Below are 17,975 nucleotides of genomic sequence, written 5' to 3' on the forward strand. Positions count from 1 at the left end.
GATCAAGACAAAAATCTGTGTCTATAAAATATTAAATAAAATTTCCCATGACATCTCATTTATAAATCCATCTAGAATATGTCACAGTCCCTCAGATAAAAATGTAAGCTCAAGTTCACAAAATGGTAGTAATGTACATTCCAGATTTTGGTACCAACCATTCTGCAAATCAATACAACTATGGAAATAATGCTCACCTGATGGGTGCAGAGGGAGGATCCTGACTTCGAGCCTCATCATCTTGTTGGGTTTCACAGACACAGCTAAATACAGACACAGTCTTCAGAGGACTAAGATAATAAATTAAAGCAATATACTGTGTTAGTTTTGAAAGGATAAGTACCTCTGGAGATTACCCTTTTTAGGCACAAAGGGAATAAAATTCTTGCTCTGCACCCTAAACCTCAAACCACCCTATATCAAAATATCTTTCTTCATACTTGTTATAAATTAGCACAATAAGAAAACTCTCAAGAAGATTCACAAGAAATAAGATGGACAGAGGAGTATATCAAATACCATAAAGATCCAATCAACAAAGTCTAAACTTTAGTACTCTTTTAGTAAAACCACTCAGTGTCTTCAACAAATTGCTAGGGGGAAAAATGGGGGTGGGGTAGGAGAAGGAGATTCTTATATATTAAAAGAAATTTTAACTTAAGGGACATAATCAAATTTGATGAGACAAATCAGATCAAACTTTAACTAAAGAGACATAATGTATAGACCTTGTTTGGATCTTGATTGAATCAAAGTGTAAAAAATCTTTAATGAGGCAATCGGAGAAATGTGAACACTGATTACTTTTTTTGAACACTGAATATTTGATGACATTAAGGAATCACTGACAATTTTAAAAGTATGAGCATAGCACTGTGATCAAGTTCAAAATAAAATCCTTATCCTTTAGAAATATCATTAGAATATTTATAGATAAATGATATAATGCTGGAATTAGCTTCAAAATAATCCAGTAGAGGAGAGTGTGCTAGAAGTATTTATAAATGAATCAAGACTGACAATGAGTTGGTAATTTTTGACTCTGGGTGATGATTATGTGATGGTTCATTATACTCTTTTCTCTACTTCTTGAAATCTTCAATAATGAAATGTTTGAGAAAGAAGATGACAGCAAGTAATCTAAACAGAGCCCAGTTACAGACAACACTTTAAAACAGTGTACTGCTTCACCTAAATGCAAAAGAAGCAGTGATCATTTAAAATATTCAAACATGGGATCCCTGGGTGGCTCAGTGGTTTAGCGCCTGCCTTTGGCCCAGGGTGTGATCCTAGAGACCCGTAATCGAGTCCCACATTGGGCTCCCTGCATGGAGCCTGCTTCTCCCTGTCTGTGTCTCTGCCTCTCTCTCTCTCTCTCTCTCTCTCTGTGTCTCTCATGAACAAATAAAATCTTAAAAAAAAAAAAAAGAAGTTACTCCTTAGGGGCAGCCCGGGTGGCTCAGCGGTTTAGTGCCCCCTTCAGCCCGGGCTTGATCCTGGAGACCTGTGATCAAGTCCCATGTCATGCTCCCTGCATGGAGCCTGCTTCTCCCTCTGCCTGTGTCTCTGCCTCTCTCTCTCTGTCTCTGTGTCTCTCATGAATAAATAAATAAAATCCTTAAAAAATAAATAAATAATAAAATACAATACTCAAACATAGCTTACTGTAAATGATTTCTTACGGTGAACCCAACTGTAAACGTGAATAGTTGAAGATTTTGAAAATCTAGATTCTCATGTACAATTCAGTTAACAACAATACCAATGAATTTTGTCTCTTTCCATGATCCACCAATCCAACCCTCCACCCTCAAGTTTTACCCTTATCTTTCATCCTTACATTTGGCACAAAAGATTAAGCAGCAGCAGGTTCAGGTATACAATTATGTTAAAACCAAAGAGATCAAGTATATACTCAATTTTCTTCAACTTGTAAGACTACAGAATATTAAAGAGACGTAACTGAGTAAGAACCCTAAACTGCTTACCTTGCAGATTAAATATGCAAGGGCCAGGAGAATAACTAATCTCCCTAAAACAAGGTTAAGTACAGATCAAAGAATTTACACATGGGCCAGAAACTTGAAATTGAGGGTCAAATTTAGTCCACAGACATGTTTTATTTCAACAAGTAAGAAATTTTGTTTTTAAAAATCTAGCTTTCAGGGATCCCTGGGTGGCACAGCAGTTTAGCACCTGCCTTTGGCCCAGGGGGCGATCCTGGAGACCTGGGATCGAATCCCACGTCGGGCTCCCAGTGCATGAAGCCTGCTTCTCCCTCTGCCTGTGTCTCTGCCTCTCTCTCTGTGTGACTATCATAAATGAATTTTAAAAAAAAATCTAAAAAAAAAATCTAAAAAAAAATAAAAAATAAATAAAAAAATATAAAAAAATAAAAAAAATTAAAAATAAATCTAGCTTTCTCTTTAAAAATGTAAAGATCGGGCAACAGAAGTTCATACTTTTGCATGGTAATAATCAGCTGGAATTGAAGAGAGCACACATGTTCAGCTGGCAATCATCTTTAATACTCTATGCTCTTGCACCTAGCCTGCTTTACTTACTTACTGTACCTACCAAGCCCAATTTAACAATCCTCACCTATATTTCACCAACAGCTGCAAGTATGTTCATGCTGGATGACTCATGTCATAAACCAATGAAACAATTCTACTCTTGCAGCCACCAGATGGCAAAGTTTACTGCAAAAGCCTCATATGGGGTCAAACTCAGCATCAAAGCATTACAGCATTCATGACAAAGCAAAAGTAACAGTTCAACACAATAGTTAACTTGGCAGGCAGAAGAGAAAATGGCCTGAGGTTGCGGCTGAGTCAGGAATCTTTGAAGGAACAAGGTCTAAGGCTATCTCTTGTTAAATCCTTTGTTACCTTACTAGTAGCAGCAATAATCTCAGTCTTACCATCAGAAAAAGAAAAAAATGGCACTCCCACATGAACAAAAGGGAGAAAGAGAAACACCATTAAATATATTAGTTCTAAGTAGAGTAAAAAGCTTTATCAGACTAAAAGTATTATAAAACAGCCTACATTAGATTCAACACATGGCTAAGTCCTTTATACTGGAGTTTCATTTTAGTTTTTTTACTCTATTGATAAATCATCTTCCCTTTATTACCAGAGTGGCTTTGTATATTAAATTCCTCTAAATAGCAACCAGCTCTGGTTACCTGGCAACAGCCTCAGCAACAGCAGTAGATCCATTTTTTCTTTCACCAGTTGCAGGCTCTGAATAAAAACAAAAGCAAAGACAGAAAGGAAAGAGAAACAGAATTCAGTTAATACCACACCTAAAAAGCTGCTCTATTAATAATTGCAACAAGTAACAAAAAGAGGTAAAAATAAGTCAACATAAAGATTTATCATTTAATGGTACAAGTCTTTCCTCACTTGCATCAAATTAATTTTCTTTTAAACTTCCTAGAGAAGACAGTCTGTCCATAAATATAATAAAATGAATTACTAAATAGTAATATGTAAAAATGAAAACTAAACTTCTGAATCAATTCATCTCTTCTCATACAAGGTGTAAAAAATTATATTAGAAAATAAAAAAGTTAAAACAAGAAAAAACTTTAATAAAAAACTATGCAAAAAAGTTTAAATTGATGTACAAATTTTATTTAATTTTTTTGATGTAAAAATTTTAAATAGTGTGGAATTTTAAGAGAACTCACACACAGAAAGTACTCAAGTTCTTCCCAAAGTGCTTTTGGGACAGATAACCTTAAGAACAAAACACATTTTCAAGAAAGAATCTATAGTAAAGAATTAAGGGTGATATTGAAAAGAATCCCATATTCTCAAAGCAATGTCACTAATGAGGCCAAAGGATTAAAATTTGTTCATTTACAACTTATTCCAGCCTTAGAGAAAATGACAAATATTTTTAAACATTTCTAAAATATTTATGACCTGGGGTACCTGGGTAGCTCAGTCGGTTAAGCATCTGCCTTCAGCTCAGGTCATGATCTCAGGGTCCTGAGCCCCAAGTTAGGCTTCCTGCTCAATGGGGAATCTGATTCTCCCTATTCCCCTCCCCTTGCTCATGCTTTCATAGTCCTCCTCTCTCTCAATTAATAAATCTTTAATAAATAAATAAATAAATAATATTTTAAAAATAAATAAAAATAAAATATTTCTGATCCAACATAATCTAAACAAAGTAGCAATTGAAAGTTAGTGGTTAGAGCTCTGGCTCTGAAAGAGAAACCTGGCTCAGGTCTTGGCCCCAGCATTTAGTAGTCCAACCTGGGAATAAATTCCATCTTCTGTCAGCTTCCTCATCTATAAGATAAAACCTCACAGGTTTGTTGTGAAGATGAAATGAGTAAAACTGTAAGTATGGTGCCTGTCTGATACAGTGCTCCTAGTATCAGGAAAGGTAGTAATATCATCCAGAATGTTAGCTCCATTTAAGGTCTTCCAGTTGTAATTTCAAATCTAAAGATTCAATCTTTTTAAAAAAAGGGAGGGGAGCCTGGGAGAGGGGGCCTGGCTGGCTTAGTCAATAGATCACATGACTCTTGATCTTGAGGTTATGGGTTCAAGCCCCACACTGAGTATAGAGATTACTTAATAAAATCATTAATAAACAAACAAACAAGGCTACCACATACTCTCTTGATAAGCCCTACCTGATTTCAGTGATAATTAAAAGGAAACATGTAATACTTTAATTTCTACTGAGTTAATAAGATTCAACTTAATAAGCACTGAAGGGACGCCTGGGTAGCTCAGCAGTTGAGCGTCTGCCTTTGGCTCAGGGCATGATCCTGGAGTCCTGGGATCAAACCCCACATCAGGCAGCCTGCATAGAGCCTGTTTCTCTCTGCCTCTCTCTCTCTCTGCCTCTCATGAATAAATAAATAAAATCTTTAAAAAAATAATAATAAGCATTGAAAAGCAGGATAGCACTGTAATTCAGACCCAGACTTCTGGTTCTTGAAACTAATTTGTTGCTGTCTTTTATTTTTTATTGTTTTTTTAAAGATTTATATATTGGGGGAGGGGTGTTAGGGAGAGCAGGCACATGTGCACAGGATGAGGAGGGTAGGGGCAGAGGAAGAAGGAGAGGGAATCTCCAGCAGACTTCCGACTGAGCACATAGCCCAATACAGAGCTCAACTCCACAACCCTGAGACCACGATTTAAGCTGAAACCAAGAGTTTGACACTTAGCCAACTGAGCCACCCAGGAACCTGTTTTTTGTTTTTTAGAGTTTATTTATTTTTTTAGTAATCTCTATACCCAATGTGGGGTGTTTGAACTCATGACCCTGAGATCAAGAGTCACATGCTTTTCCAACTGAACCAGCCAGGCGCCCCTAGTTCTTAAAATTACTTTGAATTCAGGTTACTCCATTTTACTAGGTGTTTGACTCTAAGAAAGGTGCTCAGTCTTCCTGTGCCTCAGTTTCCTTACCTATAAAATGAGGATAACAACACAACCTATTTCACGGGTTTGTTGAGAGATTCACTAAGCTGTACATGTAAAATGCTTGACATATTGTAAGAACTCAAAGTCTATTAGCTAAAATTTCTTCTTTCCTTTGGTCTCCAGAGAATGAGAGGCCCTTCTTATTCAAGTCCACCCATTCTATCTGTAGTCTCTGAAAGCTTCCTCTCCCAATGCCCTCAGGGTTTTGATCTATCAACTGTTCCCCTTATTCCCTCATTTTTAACCCATCTCTCTTTTGGAGATTTCTTCCAGTCTATAAATTTCCTTAGGCCTCTCTATGCTGAGGCACAAAAATGAAAAAAAATCTCCTCCAGTCTTGAATTTCTAACTTGGCATTATTTTTTCTTCCTTCCTCATATTAACTTCTCAAAAGTAGAATACATTTGCTACCTCTTCTCCCCAACAATCCTCAACTATCGTCAGTATAACTCCCACTCAAAGCACCATACTGAAATAGTCCTTGCTAGAATCACCAAATGGATCCTAATTGCCAAATCCAATGTACATTTTCCATTATACCTTATCAGACCCTCACTTTTGCATCTAACATTGTTACCTTCTTATAATTCTCCTCCCCATAGACTTCCATCTTTTCATACTCTCCTAGTCCTCTTCACTGAATGTTCCTTTATAATCTCTCTTTTTTTTTTTTTTTTATAATCTCTTTTATAAGATTTTTTTTTTCTGTTCTAACTTCATTAAAAAATAGTATTTAAAAACTATCTGGTGGAAAAATTATAAACTTTCATGTCAGATCTGATTCAAACTCTAGCACTACCTCTTAGCAATTACTATGACCTTTAGCGGGGTGCCTGGATGACACAGTCAGTTCAAGCATGAGACTCTTGGTTTCGGTTCAGGTCATGATCTCAGGGTCCTGAGACTGAGCCACATATCAGGCTCCCTGCTCAGCAGAGTCTACTTAAGACTCTGCCTCTACTTAAGACTCTGCCTCTGCCTCTCCCCCTCTCTACTCCCCGCTCTCTAAAATAAATAAATATTTTAAAAAATTTATTGGGGTGCCTGGGTGAATCAGTTGGTTCAGCATCTGACTCTGGTTCAGGTCACAATCTCAGGGGTCCTGGGACTGAGCCCTGAATCAGGCTCCACACTCAGCAGAGAGTCTGCTTGTCCCTCTCTCTCTGCCCGACTTGCCCCCACCGTTTGTGCTGTCTCTCTCAAATAAATAAAATAAATAAAATATTTTTAAAATGTGTGTGTGTGTGTGTGTGTCCTTACTTAGGTATGTAACTTAAAAGCTCTCTTTATGACTGGAAATATTACCTACCTTAGAGTACTATCATGAAAACTTAATTCAAATGTAGATTCATTCTGTACTTTTTCCCTCCTTCTTACTTCCATATTCAACTTGTCCCAAGGTTCTCCATTCCATGTACTGCTCAGATTCATCCCCTCATCTCCACCTCCACTACTAATGACCCTATTTCCTGGTTAAACAAAGACTGAGTTTTCCAGGCATGAGACTAGGAAATGGGCAAGGCAAGGCAAGGCATAATGCACCAAGGCAAAAGTTTTTAAACACTCAGCTGAGCCTTTTAAAAAAGCAAACCTGGTATTATTCCCTTACCTAAAATTCTTCAGTATCTCAGCATGATGTAAAAGGCCTTTCTGAACTGGATCCTACTTTTGCAGCCTCCTTTGTACCTTCCCTGTATTTTAGCCATACCAATCAATGTGCAATTAATTAATATGAGAAACAGTCAACATAAGCCTATAAAGTGAATCCTCAATTCTACATTTTCTAACCTCTCCTGAACTGTTTCTGAATATGGAAACTGATTACTTTAAAAACAAAGGTTTAATACAAAGAAACATAACACTAGAGATTATAAAATGAAGCATCTTCAGTAACAAGACAGTGACTAGCCGAAAGCAATGAATTAAAACTTCAAGAATAAGACTTTAGAGATTCATTTATCATTATACAAGTATTAATTACTGTAATTAGAAGAAAGAAAATACTTCTCAGATGATCTGTACCTACTAATTACCCAAGATTAATAGAAAATAAAACTTACTTTCCAGAGTAAACTGCAAAGACTCTTCACTCGTTTCAGTCTCAGGACTGACCAGTTTCATTCTTAGACACAATTTATCATCCATTTCTGGGGCAGCCCCAGGCTCCCCTTTTTCATTCCCAAGTATGGGATCATTGATCTCCACCATGCTTTCAGACATGACATCACTGGTTGCTATGGTACTCTCCGGATAGTTGCTAATATCTGTAAGGAGGAGGAAGGAGGAAGAAAGAAGAACACTAAAATACAAACATGAAAACTACAATTCAAGGTCATCAATTTGCCTGTTTGGTTCCACAGCTCTGCAGGATTGAGGGGGTTCCTAGGATAGATCCTGTCACAGTATCAACAACTACGCACTAGTATTGACACCTGGTCTTAAGAGGAGCAACAGGATTCAGTTCCACTTCTGCATCTGGACAAAGGATGCTGCATGAGCCCTCAGCCAACCCACATCTGCAAAGCATCAGGCATAGGTAGCAGGAGACTCCAGACGGCATGATTGTTACCTCCCAGCACTGACTAGAGAAAACAAATAGGTTAATGCAGAAGACTACTGGCTACTTCAGGGAAGGAGGACCTAAGTTTTCCTTCCCTATCAAGCAGCAAACTGATAGCCAGGGTACTGAATAAATAGTACTTTTACCCTATTTCCTGACCCTTCCTTATAAAAATAGCTCTGTATCATTGCTTTGTACCCAGATTCAACTGCCTTGCAAGTAATAAGAGTAAAATCCTCATAAATACTCCCTTCCTTCCTTCCACTCTCTTATTATCGCTCAATATCTTACAGGAGTAAACTTATGGAATCAAATACCACAACCATATTCTTCCTAAGACAAAAACCAATCATATCAAGCAGACCCAACTCCTCAGATCTAAAAGAATCACTTGCATAAAGAATGGTATATCAGAAATTCTGCTTTAAATATCATTACATGTTAGTCACTCACCAATAGGAGTACTGTGTCTTTTGGGCTCCAATTTTAGGTGACCAATAAGAGGTGGAGTTGCACCAGTTAATGGTGGGATAATTTCACCTTCTTTAGGCAAAGTGAAATGAAAAGGAGTTTCTAGAGGGGGAAAAAAAGAAACAAAAAGGAAACCAAAACAGAAATATATTTAAAAAGTAAAAGTGAAAAGAACTGTAAGAAATATTTCAATTATTCTTTCCTTTTGCTGCCCAAATCGGCCTCACTCCCAACCCTTCTCACCAAGGCTCCCAAACAATCTCCTACCATCCTCTGTGTTCCAATTACGGCCATCAACAGGACTGACATAAAGCATACAACCAAAAAACAGACAAACTGAAGAAGCCCAAAGTTTAGAGGCCCTGAGGAACAGGAGGTGAGAAGTAGATGTACCGACCAGCATTCACTCTAGGCCATAATAGTAATAATCTACATGTCTGCACAGTGGTAAATCTCACATACATGAGCATTCCCAGTATACACATTTTGGTTAGTCACCAATAAATTAATATAAACATAAAACATTTGTCGGGGTGCCTGGGTGGCTAAGTGATTGAGCATTGGCCTTCGGTTCAGGTTGTGATCCTGGGAGTTCTGGGATCAAGTCCCCTATCAGGCTCCCCACAGGAAGCCTGCTTCTCCCTCTGCCTATGTCTCTGCCCCTCTCTCTGTATCTCTCATGAATAAATAAATAAAATCTTTTAAAAAACAATAAAACATTTGTCAAGATACAAAACTTCACTTTTTAACTAGGCCTTGGTTTCAAATTTTTACTAATCAGAATTAGTACACTGCCAAAAATGATACTTTGTGATTTGTTTACTTCTTTTATTTTTAAGATTTTATTTATTTATTCATGAGAGACACAGAGAGAGAGAGAAGAGAGAGGCAGAGACACAGGCAGAGGGAGAAGCAGGCTCTATGCAGGGAGCCCGACTCAGGACTCGATCCCGGGGCCCCAGGATCACACCCGGGGCTAAAGGTGGCGATAAACCGCTGAGCCACCCAGGCTGCCCTGTTTACTTCTTTTAATGAAGTGACGACTAAGTTTGGGAGAAAAAAAGAACTGTGCCAGACTTCTCCTCTTAAACCTAACATCTGAAAATTCGTACTTACTTTCCTTTGATACCTCAAAATACCTACAATCTGCCATACTCAGTCACTGCTCCTTTGCAAAACATTTTGCCTAATGTGTATCCTACCACTACCAAGCAATTCTCCAATTCTCAGCAGAGACTGTCTTTCAATTCTGACACTATCTACCTGGATACAGCATCAGATCCCACAAATTTATAGCTCAGTCCCACTTTTAAGACTGACTGCCCCCACTACAGATGCCCATCATAAAGCCAGGTTGTTACCTGCGTTTCTGTCCCACCAGCTGTACCCTGAAGATTCTACGACCTCCTCCTTCAAGTTTGATTAAGTTATAAGAGCTATTCACAGTACTCAGAGAAACACTTATGTTTACCAATTTATTATAAAGGACACATATGAACAGCCAAACAACACAGTACAGAAGGTGAAATCCAGAAGGGTTCTGATAGCAGGAGCTTCTTGTCCCCATGCAACTGAGATGAGGTATCTATCCTCCTTGCTCATTACAAGGAGAAAGCTTATTAAATCTTGTTTAAGAGCTTTTCTTGAGTTTGATCTCCAGTCCTTCCTTCCAGGAGGAGGTTAGATAGGACTGAAACTTTCACCCACCCAGTCACTAGGTCTTCCTGGTGTACAGCCCTGTCCTGAGGCTATATAGGGATTCTACCCTAAATCACCTTATTAGCATAAACTCAGAGGTGTCTGAAAGGCTTTCTTATGAACAACAAAAGATAGTCCTATCACTTAGAAAATTACAAGAATTTCTGGAGCTCTGTGCCAGGAACTAAATGAAGACCAAGTTTCTCTTTAAAACCAAATTTTTCTTTTCATCTTTTTCCATTCCACTTCTATTCTTTATTATGTTTCATATGAAGCACTTTAACACTTTTTTCTTCAAAGTCACAAAACAACGAAAAACCCCATCTCATATCAATTAGTAATCTGAAGGGATGTAAAGAGAAAACAAAATAAACTTTAGAAATAAAGGATAAGGGGCACCTGGGTGGCTCAGTGGTTGAGCTTCTGCCTTTGACTCAGGGAGTGGTCCTGGGGTCCTGGGATCGAGTCCCGCATCAGACTTCCCACAGGGAGTCTGCTTCTCCCTCTGCCTGTGTCTCTGCCTCTCTCTCTCTCTGTCTCTCACGAATAATTAAAATCTTAAAAAAAAAAAAAAAAAAGGAAAAAGAAAGGATAAAATGTATATATGCTCAGCTAAAGGAACTGTAAAGAGTATGAGTAAAGAATTGCAGAATTACATCTTTTTTTTTTTTGTAAGATTTGAGAGAGCGCACGCGCACACAAGCAGGAAGAAGGGGAGAGGGAGAGAAAGAATTCCTAAGCAGACTCCCCACTAAGCAGCAGAGCCCGACTGGGGCTTGGGGCTCGATCTCATGACCCTGAGATCATGACCTGAGCCAAAATAAAGAGACGACTTCAAGAGACAGATGCTTAACTGACTGAACCACCCACGCACCCTGGAGAATCACATTTTAAATGGCAAAGAGAAAAATAAATAAATGAATAAATGAATGAATAAATAAATAAATACATACATACATACATAAAATAAATGGCAAAGAATTTCACCATAGTAACAGAAAAAAGAGAAATGGTCAGGCAGGTAACCATTCCATTCCATGATTCATTCTCCAGCAAGTCCCCAAAAAGCAAGTCCTTTAGGTTAATAAAGAAGAACTTAGAAGAAATATGCAGCCTAAAAAGTAAAAATATATCTCACAAAGCATCAAACATCCCAAAGTATTTGATAGAATTTTGGTTCCTGGAACAATCACCTGCACTGTACTGCTCTCTTAACAGGAACCATCCCTCATATTATGACTGATCATGCAGACTTTTTAAAATCTCTATGAAATCATTTAAATCCATCCTTCTATGTCATACCATAATATGTAAATGTAACATGCAATCATTAATTTACTGAATATTATTTCTCTGTAATAGGGTTTCCTTTGCACAAGATAAAACTTATGAAAAATTACTTTAGGGATGCTTGGGTGGCTCAGCAGCTGAGCATCTGCCTTTGGCTCAGAGTGTGATCCCAGAGTCCTGGGATCGAGTTCCACATCAGGCTCCCTGTGAGAAGCCTGCTTCTCTCTCTGCCTCTGTCTCTACCTCTCTCTGTATCTCTCATGAATAAGTAAAATATTAAAAAAAAAAAAAAAAAAAGGAAAGAAAGATTACTTTAGCACCACTGACCCAGCTGTATTCCTACAACCCAATGGAAAAATGAGTCTAATTTTATAGGCAACACTGCCACTATTTATCTGGGCCTTCAATGACTCATTCCTGGATTATTACAACAGCCTATCAATTACTTTCTCTGTCTGAAGTCTCCCCTTTTCCTCAACCCCCAATTCTTTCTGCATACCACAACCAAAGCAACATTCCTATAAAATATTACTTTGAACATGTTAGCTCCTTGTCAAAAAGCCAAGGTTTCCACTAGAAGATAAATTCCTAACTCTTTAGTCAGCATTCAATTAACCAGAAACAGCCTTTATTTTTAGTCTTTAATTATTCATATTCAGAAAGCCTCTATTCAATGTCCTCCAAATGCTTTCAGACATTTCTCTGCTTTTGTTCAATACATCTGAAAGACACCACTAATCTAGTCAAGTTATCACCATCCTGCAAAATATTTTAGCCTTTAATACTGGAATTTTCCACATATTTTAAATTCTCTGACATTTCGCATGCCTATTGTTTAAATTATCAAGTCCTTTCTTGCTATCCCAGATTATCATGAGCTATTTTATATGCCAGCATACCAACCTATGAAGGACAGCAATGAACAAAATGAAACCAGCTGAGTGGGATGTTTGTCTTTATTACTAAGGACTTAAGGGAATTCATTAGTTCAAAGCAATATTTAAAAACCTTAATGTTGGGATCTCTGGGTGGCTCAGCAGTTTAGCGGCCTGCCTTTGGCCCAGGGCATGATCCTGGAGTCCTGGGATCAAGTCCCACATCAGACTCCCTGCATGGAGCCTGCTTCTCCCTCTGCCTGTGGCTCTGCCTCTCTCTCTCTGTCTCTCATGAATAAATAAAATCTTAAAAAAAAAAAAATTAAAACCTTAATGTCAGGAAGGCCTCCCCAATTTCTAACTTTGTTACAATCTACAGCCCATTTAATCTTCTTTTGTGCTCAAGAGAATTGGTTACTTCTTACAATAGATTAAAAGCCACCCAATTAAAAATTTCTATACTGGGTGACATCACCCATAAACAGTTTATGCTAAGAGTCTGCCTCTGACATTAACGGCTAATTAGAATGATATTCCGTAAAGTAAGCCAGTAAAGATTAGAGCTAGAGCACAAAACATACCTAGTTTCCCTACCACAGACCACCATTTGTGGTTTTAATTATAGACTTACTGAACTTGTCACAATTTTTCACATAATCAACCTATCAGAAGTGTATTCTATGTTGAATAAGGCTGGGTTTCCAAGTACCATCTTTCTAAATTTGCTTTCTCAAATTTCAAGAGGTCTCCTTAAACAAATGTCTGAGAATAGACAAGTTCTCAGTTATCTATAAATATAGGCATTTACAGTGATTGTCTCCTTTTCCTTCCCAACTTCCTATCTTCTCTTTCTTATTTGAACTTTTGCAAATAAGCATGTATCTTTTTAGTCAATAAAGCTATTAAAAAACAAAAGTATCCTTCTAACTTTAGTATACAGAAATCTAACTGAACAAACCTGGGACTCAACCAATTCATACCTTTCATTTTGTCTTTACAGACTAAAGAATCATTAACTTTTGAGTTTACTCTCATTTAAATTAGGCTCTCTGAAACTTTGGTAACTAAACAACTGTACTTTAAGTATAATTTTTTCTCTTTTCTAGCAATGCCCTTTTGAATGATTTTTTAAAATATTTTATTTATTTATTCATGAGAGACACGGGGGGGGGGGGGGGAGAAAGAGGAGGCAGAGACACAGGTAGAGGGAGAAGCAGACTCCATGCAGGAAGCCCAAAGTGGGACTTGATCCTGGGTCTCCAGGATCACGCCCCAGGCCAAAGGCAGGCGCTAAACCACTGAGCCACTCAGGGATCCCAAATGATTTACTTTAGACTAATTCTCTAACAGTCTAACCACTGTCTTCACTATTTTTAATTTACTCAAAACTAAAATCTTGAAGTAAGCGGAAAGTAACTTACTAGTATTTTCAACAATCTAGATAAATACTAGTAAAATAAGTTTATTACAGCAATGTCTACTATAAAAACTGTCCCGGGGACCCCTGGGTGGCTCAGCGGTTTAGCGCCTGCCTTTGGCCCATGGTGTGATTCTAAAGTCCCAGGATTGGGTCCCGTGTCTGGCTCCCTGCAGGAAGCCTGCTTCTCCCTCTGCCTATGTCTCTGCCTCTCTGTGTCTAGGTGAATAAATAAAATAAAATCTTAAAAAAAAACTGTCCCTGCCAATTAATAGTGTAAGCAAGAATTCACAGTCTTTTGCATATAAATGCTAAAATAATTAAAAAGCTCTTCTAAGTATCCATATTAAAACAATCTATAGGGAAGGGGGGGGGGGGCGCGTGGCTCAGTGGATGAGCGGCTGCCTTTGGCTCAGGGCATGATTCCAGGATCCGGGATGGAGTCCCATATTGGGCTCCTTGCAGGAAGCCTGCTTCTCCCTCTGAGTGTCTGTCTCTATTTGTATCTGTCTCATGAATAAATAAATAAAATCTTAAAAAAAAAAAAATCTATAGGTCCTAACACTTTCTGAGCCTAAGTCAACAACAGTATTTAGATATAACACAATTATAAAAATACTAAACAATACAGAATATTAATTAGATCATTCAGATAGTTCTTTGGCATAATTGGTCAGATTCAGAGTAACTATATTACACAACTGTACAGGAGTAAAAAGCATAGACTTCAGAATTAGGAGACCTAGGTCCTAGTCCTACCTCAATTATTAACTACCTATGACTTTAGAAAGAAGAGACTGAACTCTTAATCCCTAAGTTCTTTTTTAGCTATAACATTTTCTTGTTCTGTAAAGGATGAATAAAAAATCCTGTATATAAAACCTAATGAATAGGGGCAATTTTGAAAGTTAAAAAAAAAAAAAAAAAGTACTACCTCTAGACAAGAAGCATAAGCCACCTATACTAATAGCTAGGATAATGGCCAAATATTGTTTCTCATTTCCAAATCCCTAGAGGCTTGTTTTCTTAATTTTGTAACTTGATTGTAACTTGATTTTTTATTTTTGGAGTTTATTTTGCTTTTAAATTTTACTAACTCTAGGCATTTAGAAAGTTTAGATTCTTTTCAGATAATCTTACATGGAATATTCTACAAATATTTCGGAAAGTAATCTATGTTCTCATTCTGGTTTTCAATAAAATAGGTAAAGAACATAAACTAATACCTTTTCCAGTTTAATGTTTAAGATGTATATACGTTGAGCCAAATTTAGAACTTTACCTAATGCCCAGAAAGAGGAAAAAATTCTGTAACAATACACTCATTAATAGAGTTCTGAATATTTTACTATGTAGGGTAATCAAAAAAAATCCTTGTATTTCAAGGCAACTGTAAATACAGAAATATAAAAAAGGATTGGGACCTAAGTAGAAAACACCAGACTGGTGTGATTTCTAAATACTTAGAAAATTCATGTTGATCATTTCTGAGTTATAAAGCACATAAACCTCGGATGATTCCATAAATAATTACAGCTACAAAAGAAAAACACATTGCAAAATTCTCAACTTCCCAACTATCACTGGCTATTCCTAAACATAATTCTAAGTTAATTTTTAGCCCTGACATAAGCACAATTCTCTCCTACATTCCCTTCCAAGTTATAATTTGGTTGGAAATACAGAACAATTTATAAGCACACTCACCACTAGAGCTTTCACAGAAGCTTTGTGAAGCATGGGCAGAGGCCTTCTCCAGCTGCTGGGCTTCTCCACCTGAGCCCAGCTGCTTTGCATTAGCTATTTTTGAGTCTTTTGTTAATGAATTATGGGTTTTTTCTTGAGGTTCAGCCTGCTGCATCTCCTGGTCAGGTTTCAGAGCATCATCTGCTCTCACTAAAGTCAAAGGAGGTTGTGGAGAGTGTACTTCTACAGGTTCCTTTTCTGCTGTCACTGATTTCAAATCTCCTTCATATTCTGCACTCTTTCCTTCCTGGGTATCAGCTCTATTCTCAGCACATGACTCTATTTCTGGAGCCTCATCCTCCCACAACTGGGAATCTGAGCATTTCTCCACTCCCTCTAAAGGTTCAGAAGAAACATCAACTCTGGGAGATGGTTCCTTCACATCTACAATGACAACACTTGAATCCTCTGAAGTAGCTTCTTCCCACGCTTCCTGATCCTTATGTTCCAATTCTTGGTCAAGTACTGGAATCTTTTGGGGGGAATCAATACTAATCACACTGGTTTCAATTTCCATAGCTTCCTGGCATTCTTGTTTGGGGATTTCTTTTGGAAGACACAACCCTTGGGACTGAGTTTCAGTCAGAGAAAGGTGCAATGGGACACTCTCCATATTTTCTTCTTTGGGCTCCTCTCCTTGACTTTCACAAGGAGTCTCAGGGATTTCTTCAACCTCAGACCCTGAAGACCCCTCCTCTGGATGATGTTCTTTAATTTCCATAGCTTCCTCCTGATCTAACACACTAGAGAGTGCCTCAGATCGAGTAGCTGGAGAAGGAACTGCCTGACTCCCTGAATCACAAGTGAGATCAATACAAACATCTTCCGCTACAGTCTCTTCTCTGCCTTTGCAACCAGTGGCTAAAATACTAATGTCATCTCTGGTTTCTGTATCATCCCCCTTCGTTTTATCATTCTGATTCAGTTCTACTTGGCCATCTTGTGCTGGATTCATCAGGATATTATCGTTTCCAGCAGGAACAAGTTTAGAATTGAGAACTGGAGACATAGGTTCCGTATCCTCAATCTGTGTGTTTTCTCCATCTTCATCAATCCTATGAGAACTCAAGCTCTCCATCTTTGGGGACTGACTATATTCACTTGTAGAAAGCATCAACTTACAAGAATCACCTGTCAATGACAGCCCAAGATCCTCAGTGGTATTCTTTGGTTCAATCTCTGAAGTTTTAGAACACTCAACAGTCAAAGATGAACTGTGCAGATCTCCACCTTTCTTCCCATCATTTGATTGTTCTTCCAAACTTGGAGATGGAATGAAAATGTCCTAAGGAGAAAGAAAAAGAAATATATCTATTTCTTCAAAATATTTCTCTTGTGTCTTTGAATTCATCTAAAGTTTCTCAATCAATTGTTCAAGAATTATAGAACTCTAGGGCCATAATCTCAGAAATACAAAGCTCATAAATCCCCAGTCTGCAACAACACAGGTCACTTTAATCTTTTTCCTGTGAACCACTAATTTATAATAAGCATAAGATAAACAAAAACAATGAAGTATTAACTTTTCCTTCTAAGGGTAGGAACGCCCTTTAATTTAATTATACATCACCCAACTTCTAAAAATATGTCATTTATCTGATGGGCTTTCAATTACATAGTAATCATATGAACAAATGCTTACACAGCCCACTTCAGTGCTCATAATGTGGGAATATATACTTATTTTACTTCCTACTATTTCAAAATATGCTAGCATTCATAAAATAGATGTTAAAATCCAAAACTAACAGTATCATCAGTCAACTAGACACCACTACATACCAACAAAGATGGCTAAAGTTAAAAAGACTACATCCTGTTGGTGAGATGTGGAACAACTGCAACTCTCATTTGCTGCTGATGGAAAGGCAAAATGGAAAAGAGTCTGACAGTATCTTAACAAAGTTAAAGAGACATTACATATGACCTAGAAAATTCCACTTGTTAAGTATTTACCCTAGAGAAATAAAATCCTATGTCCACACTAAGATGTGTATGCAAATGTTTATAGCAGTATTATTCATAATAGTTCAAAATTGGGAGCAACTCAAGTGTTTGTCAACTGGTGAATAAAACTGTAAAACTGTGGATATTTATATTATGGAATAGTACTCAATGAAAAGGAGTAAGAGGTTAATACATCTAACAATACGAATGAACATCAAAAATATGCTAAAGAACTAGAACATAAAAGACCATATACATTTTATGATTCCAACTATACGAAATTCTCAAGAAAATCAAAACAATAGCGACAGAAGGCAGACGAATGGTTACCTAAGGTTGAAGAGGGAATCAGGAGGGTAGGGAACAGCAAAGGATTATGAAGAAACTTTTTAGTGTGAGGAAACTCTTCTACACTTTGATGGTGGTGGTGGTTACACATTTGTAGACAACTACTAAAATTCATCAAACTATCTATCCACTAAAAACAGCATTTTATTTTAAATAATACCTTA

The 17,975-nt window shown here is 37.5% G+C and overlaps 1 protein-coding gene across 8 annotated transcripts in view; it reads right to left on the minus strand.

The window, feature by feature from the left end:
* TP53BP1 (tumor protein p53 binding protein 1) overlaps window positions 1-17,975 on the minus strand; it is a 98,106-nt gene that overhangs the window by 25,767 nt on the left and 54,364 nt on the right. For 6 of the 8 annotated variants that reach the window (XR_005381550.1, XR_005381551.1, XM_038580216.1 and 3 more), the window contains 5 exons: window positions 15,478-16,801; window positions 8,473-8,592; window positions 7,520-7,723; window positions 3,191-3,248; window positions 198-290 (listed from right to left, as the gene is read on the minus strand). Coding sequence is in view for 6 of the 8 variants with exons in the window: in XM_038580216.1 (XP_038436144.1) it covers window positions 198-290; window positions 3,191-3,248; window positions 7,520-7,723; window positions 8,473-8,592; window positions 15,478-16,801 (1,799 nt within the window). In the remaining 2 variants the exon portion in view is untranslated. Of the gene's footprint in view, window positions 1-197; window positions 291-3,190; window positions 3,249-7,519; window positions 7,724-7,891; window positions 8,149-8,472; window positions 8,593-15,477; window positions 16,802-17,975 lie in introns of those variants that run through there. The other 2 variants (XM_038580215.1, XM_038580217.1) reach the window with 2 other exon arrangements.

The sequence above is a fragment of the Canis lupus genome, chromosome 30 (assembly GCF_011100685.1).
Source record: "Canis lupus familiaris isolate Mischka breed German Shepherd chromosome 30, alternate assembly UU_Cfam_GSD_1.0, whole genome shotgun sequence".
Lineage (NCBI taxonomy): Eukaryota > Metazoa > Chordata > Mammalia > Carnivora > Canidae > Canis > Canis lupus.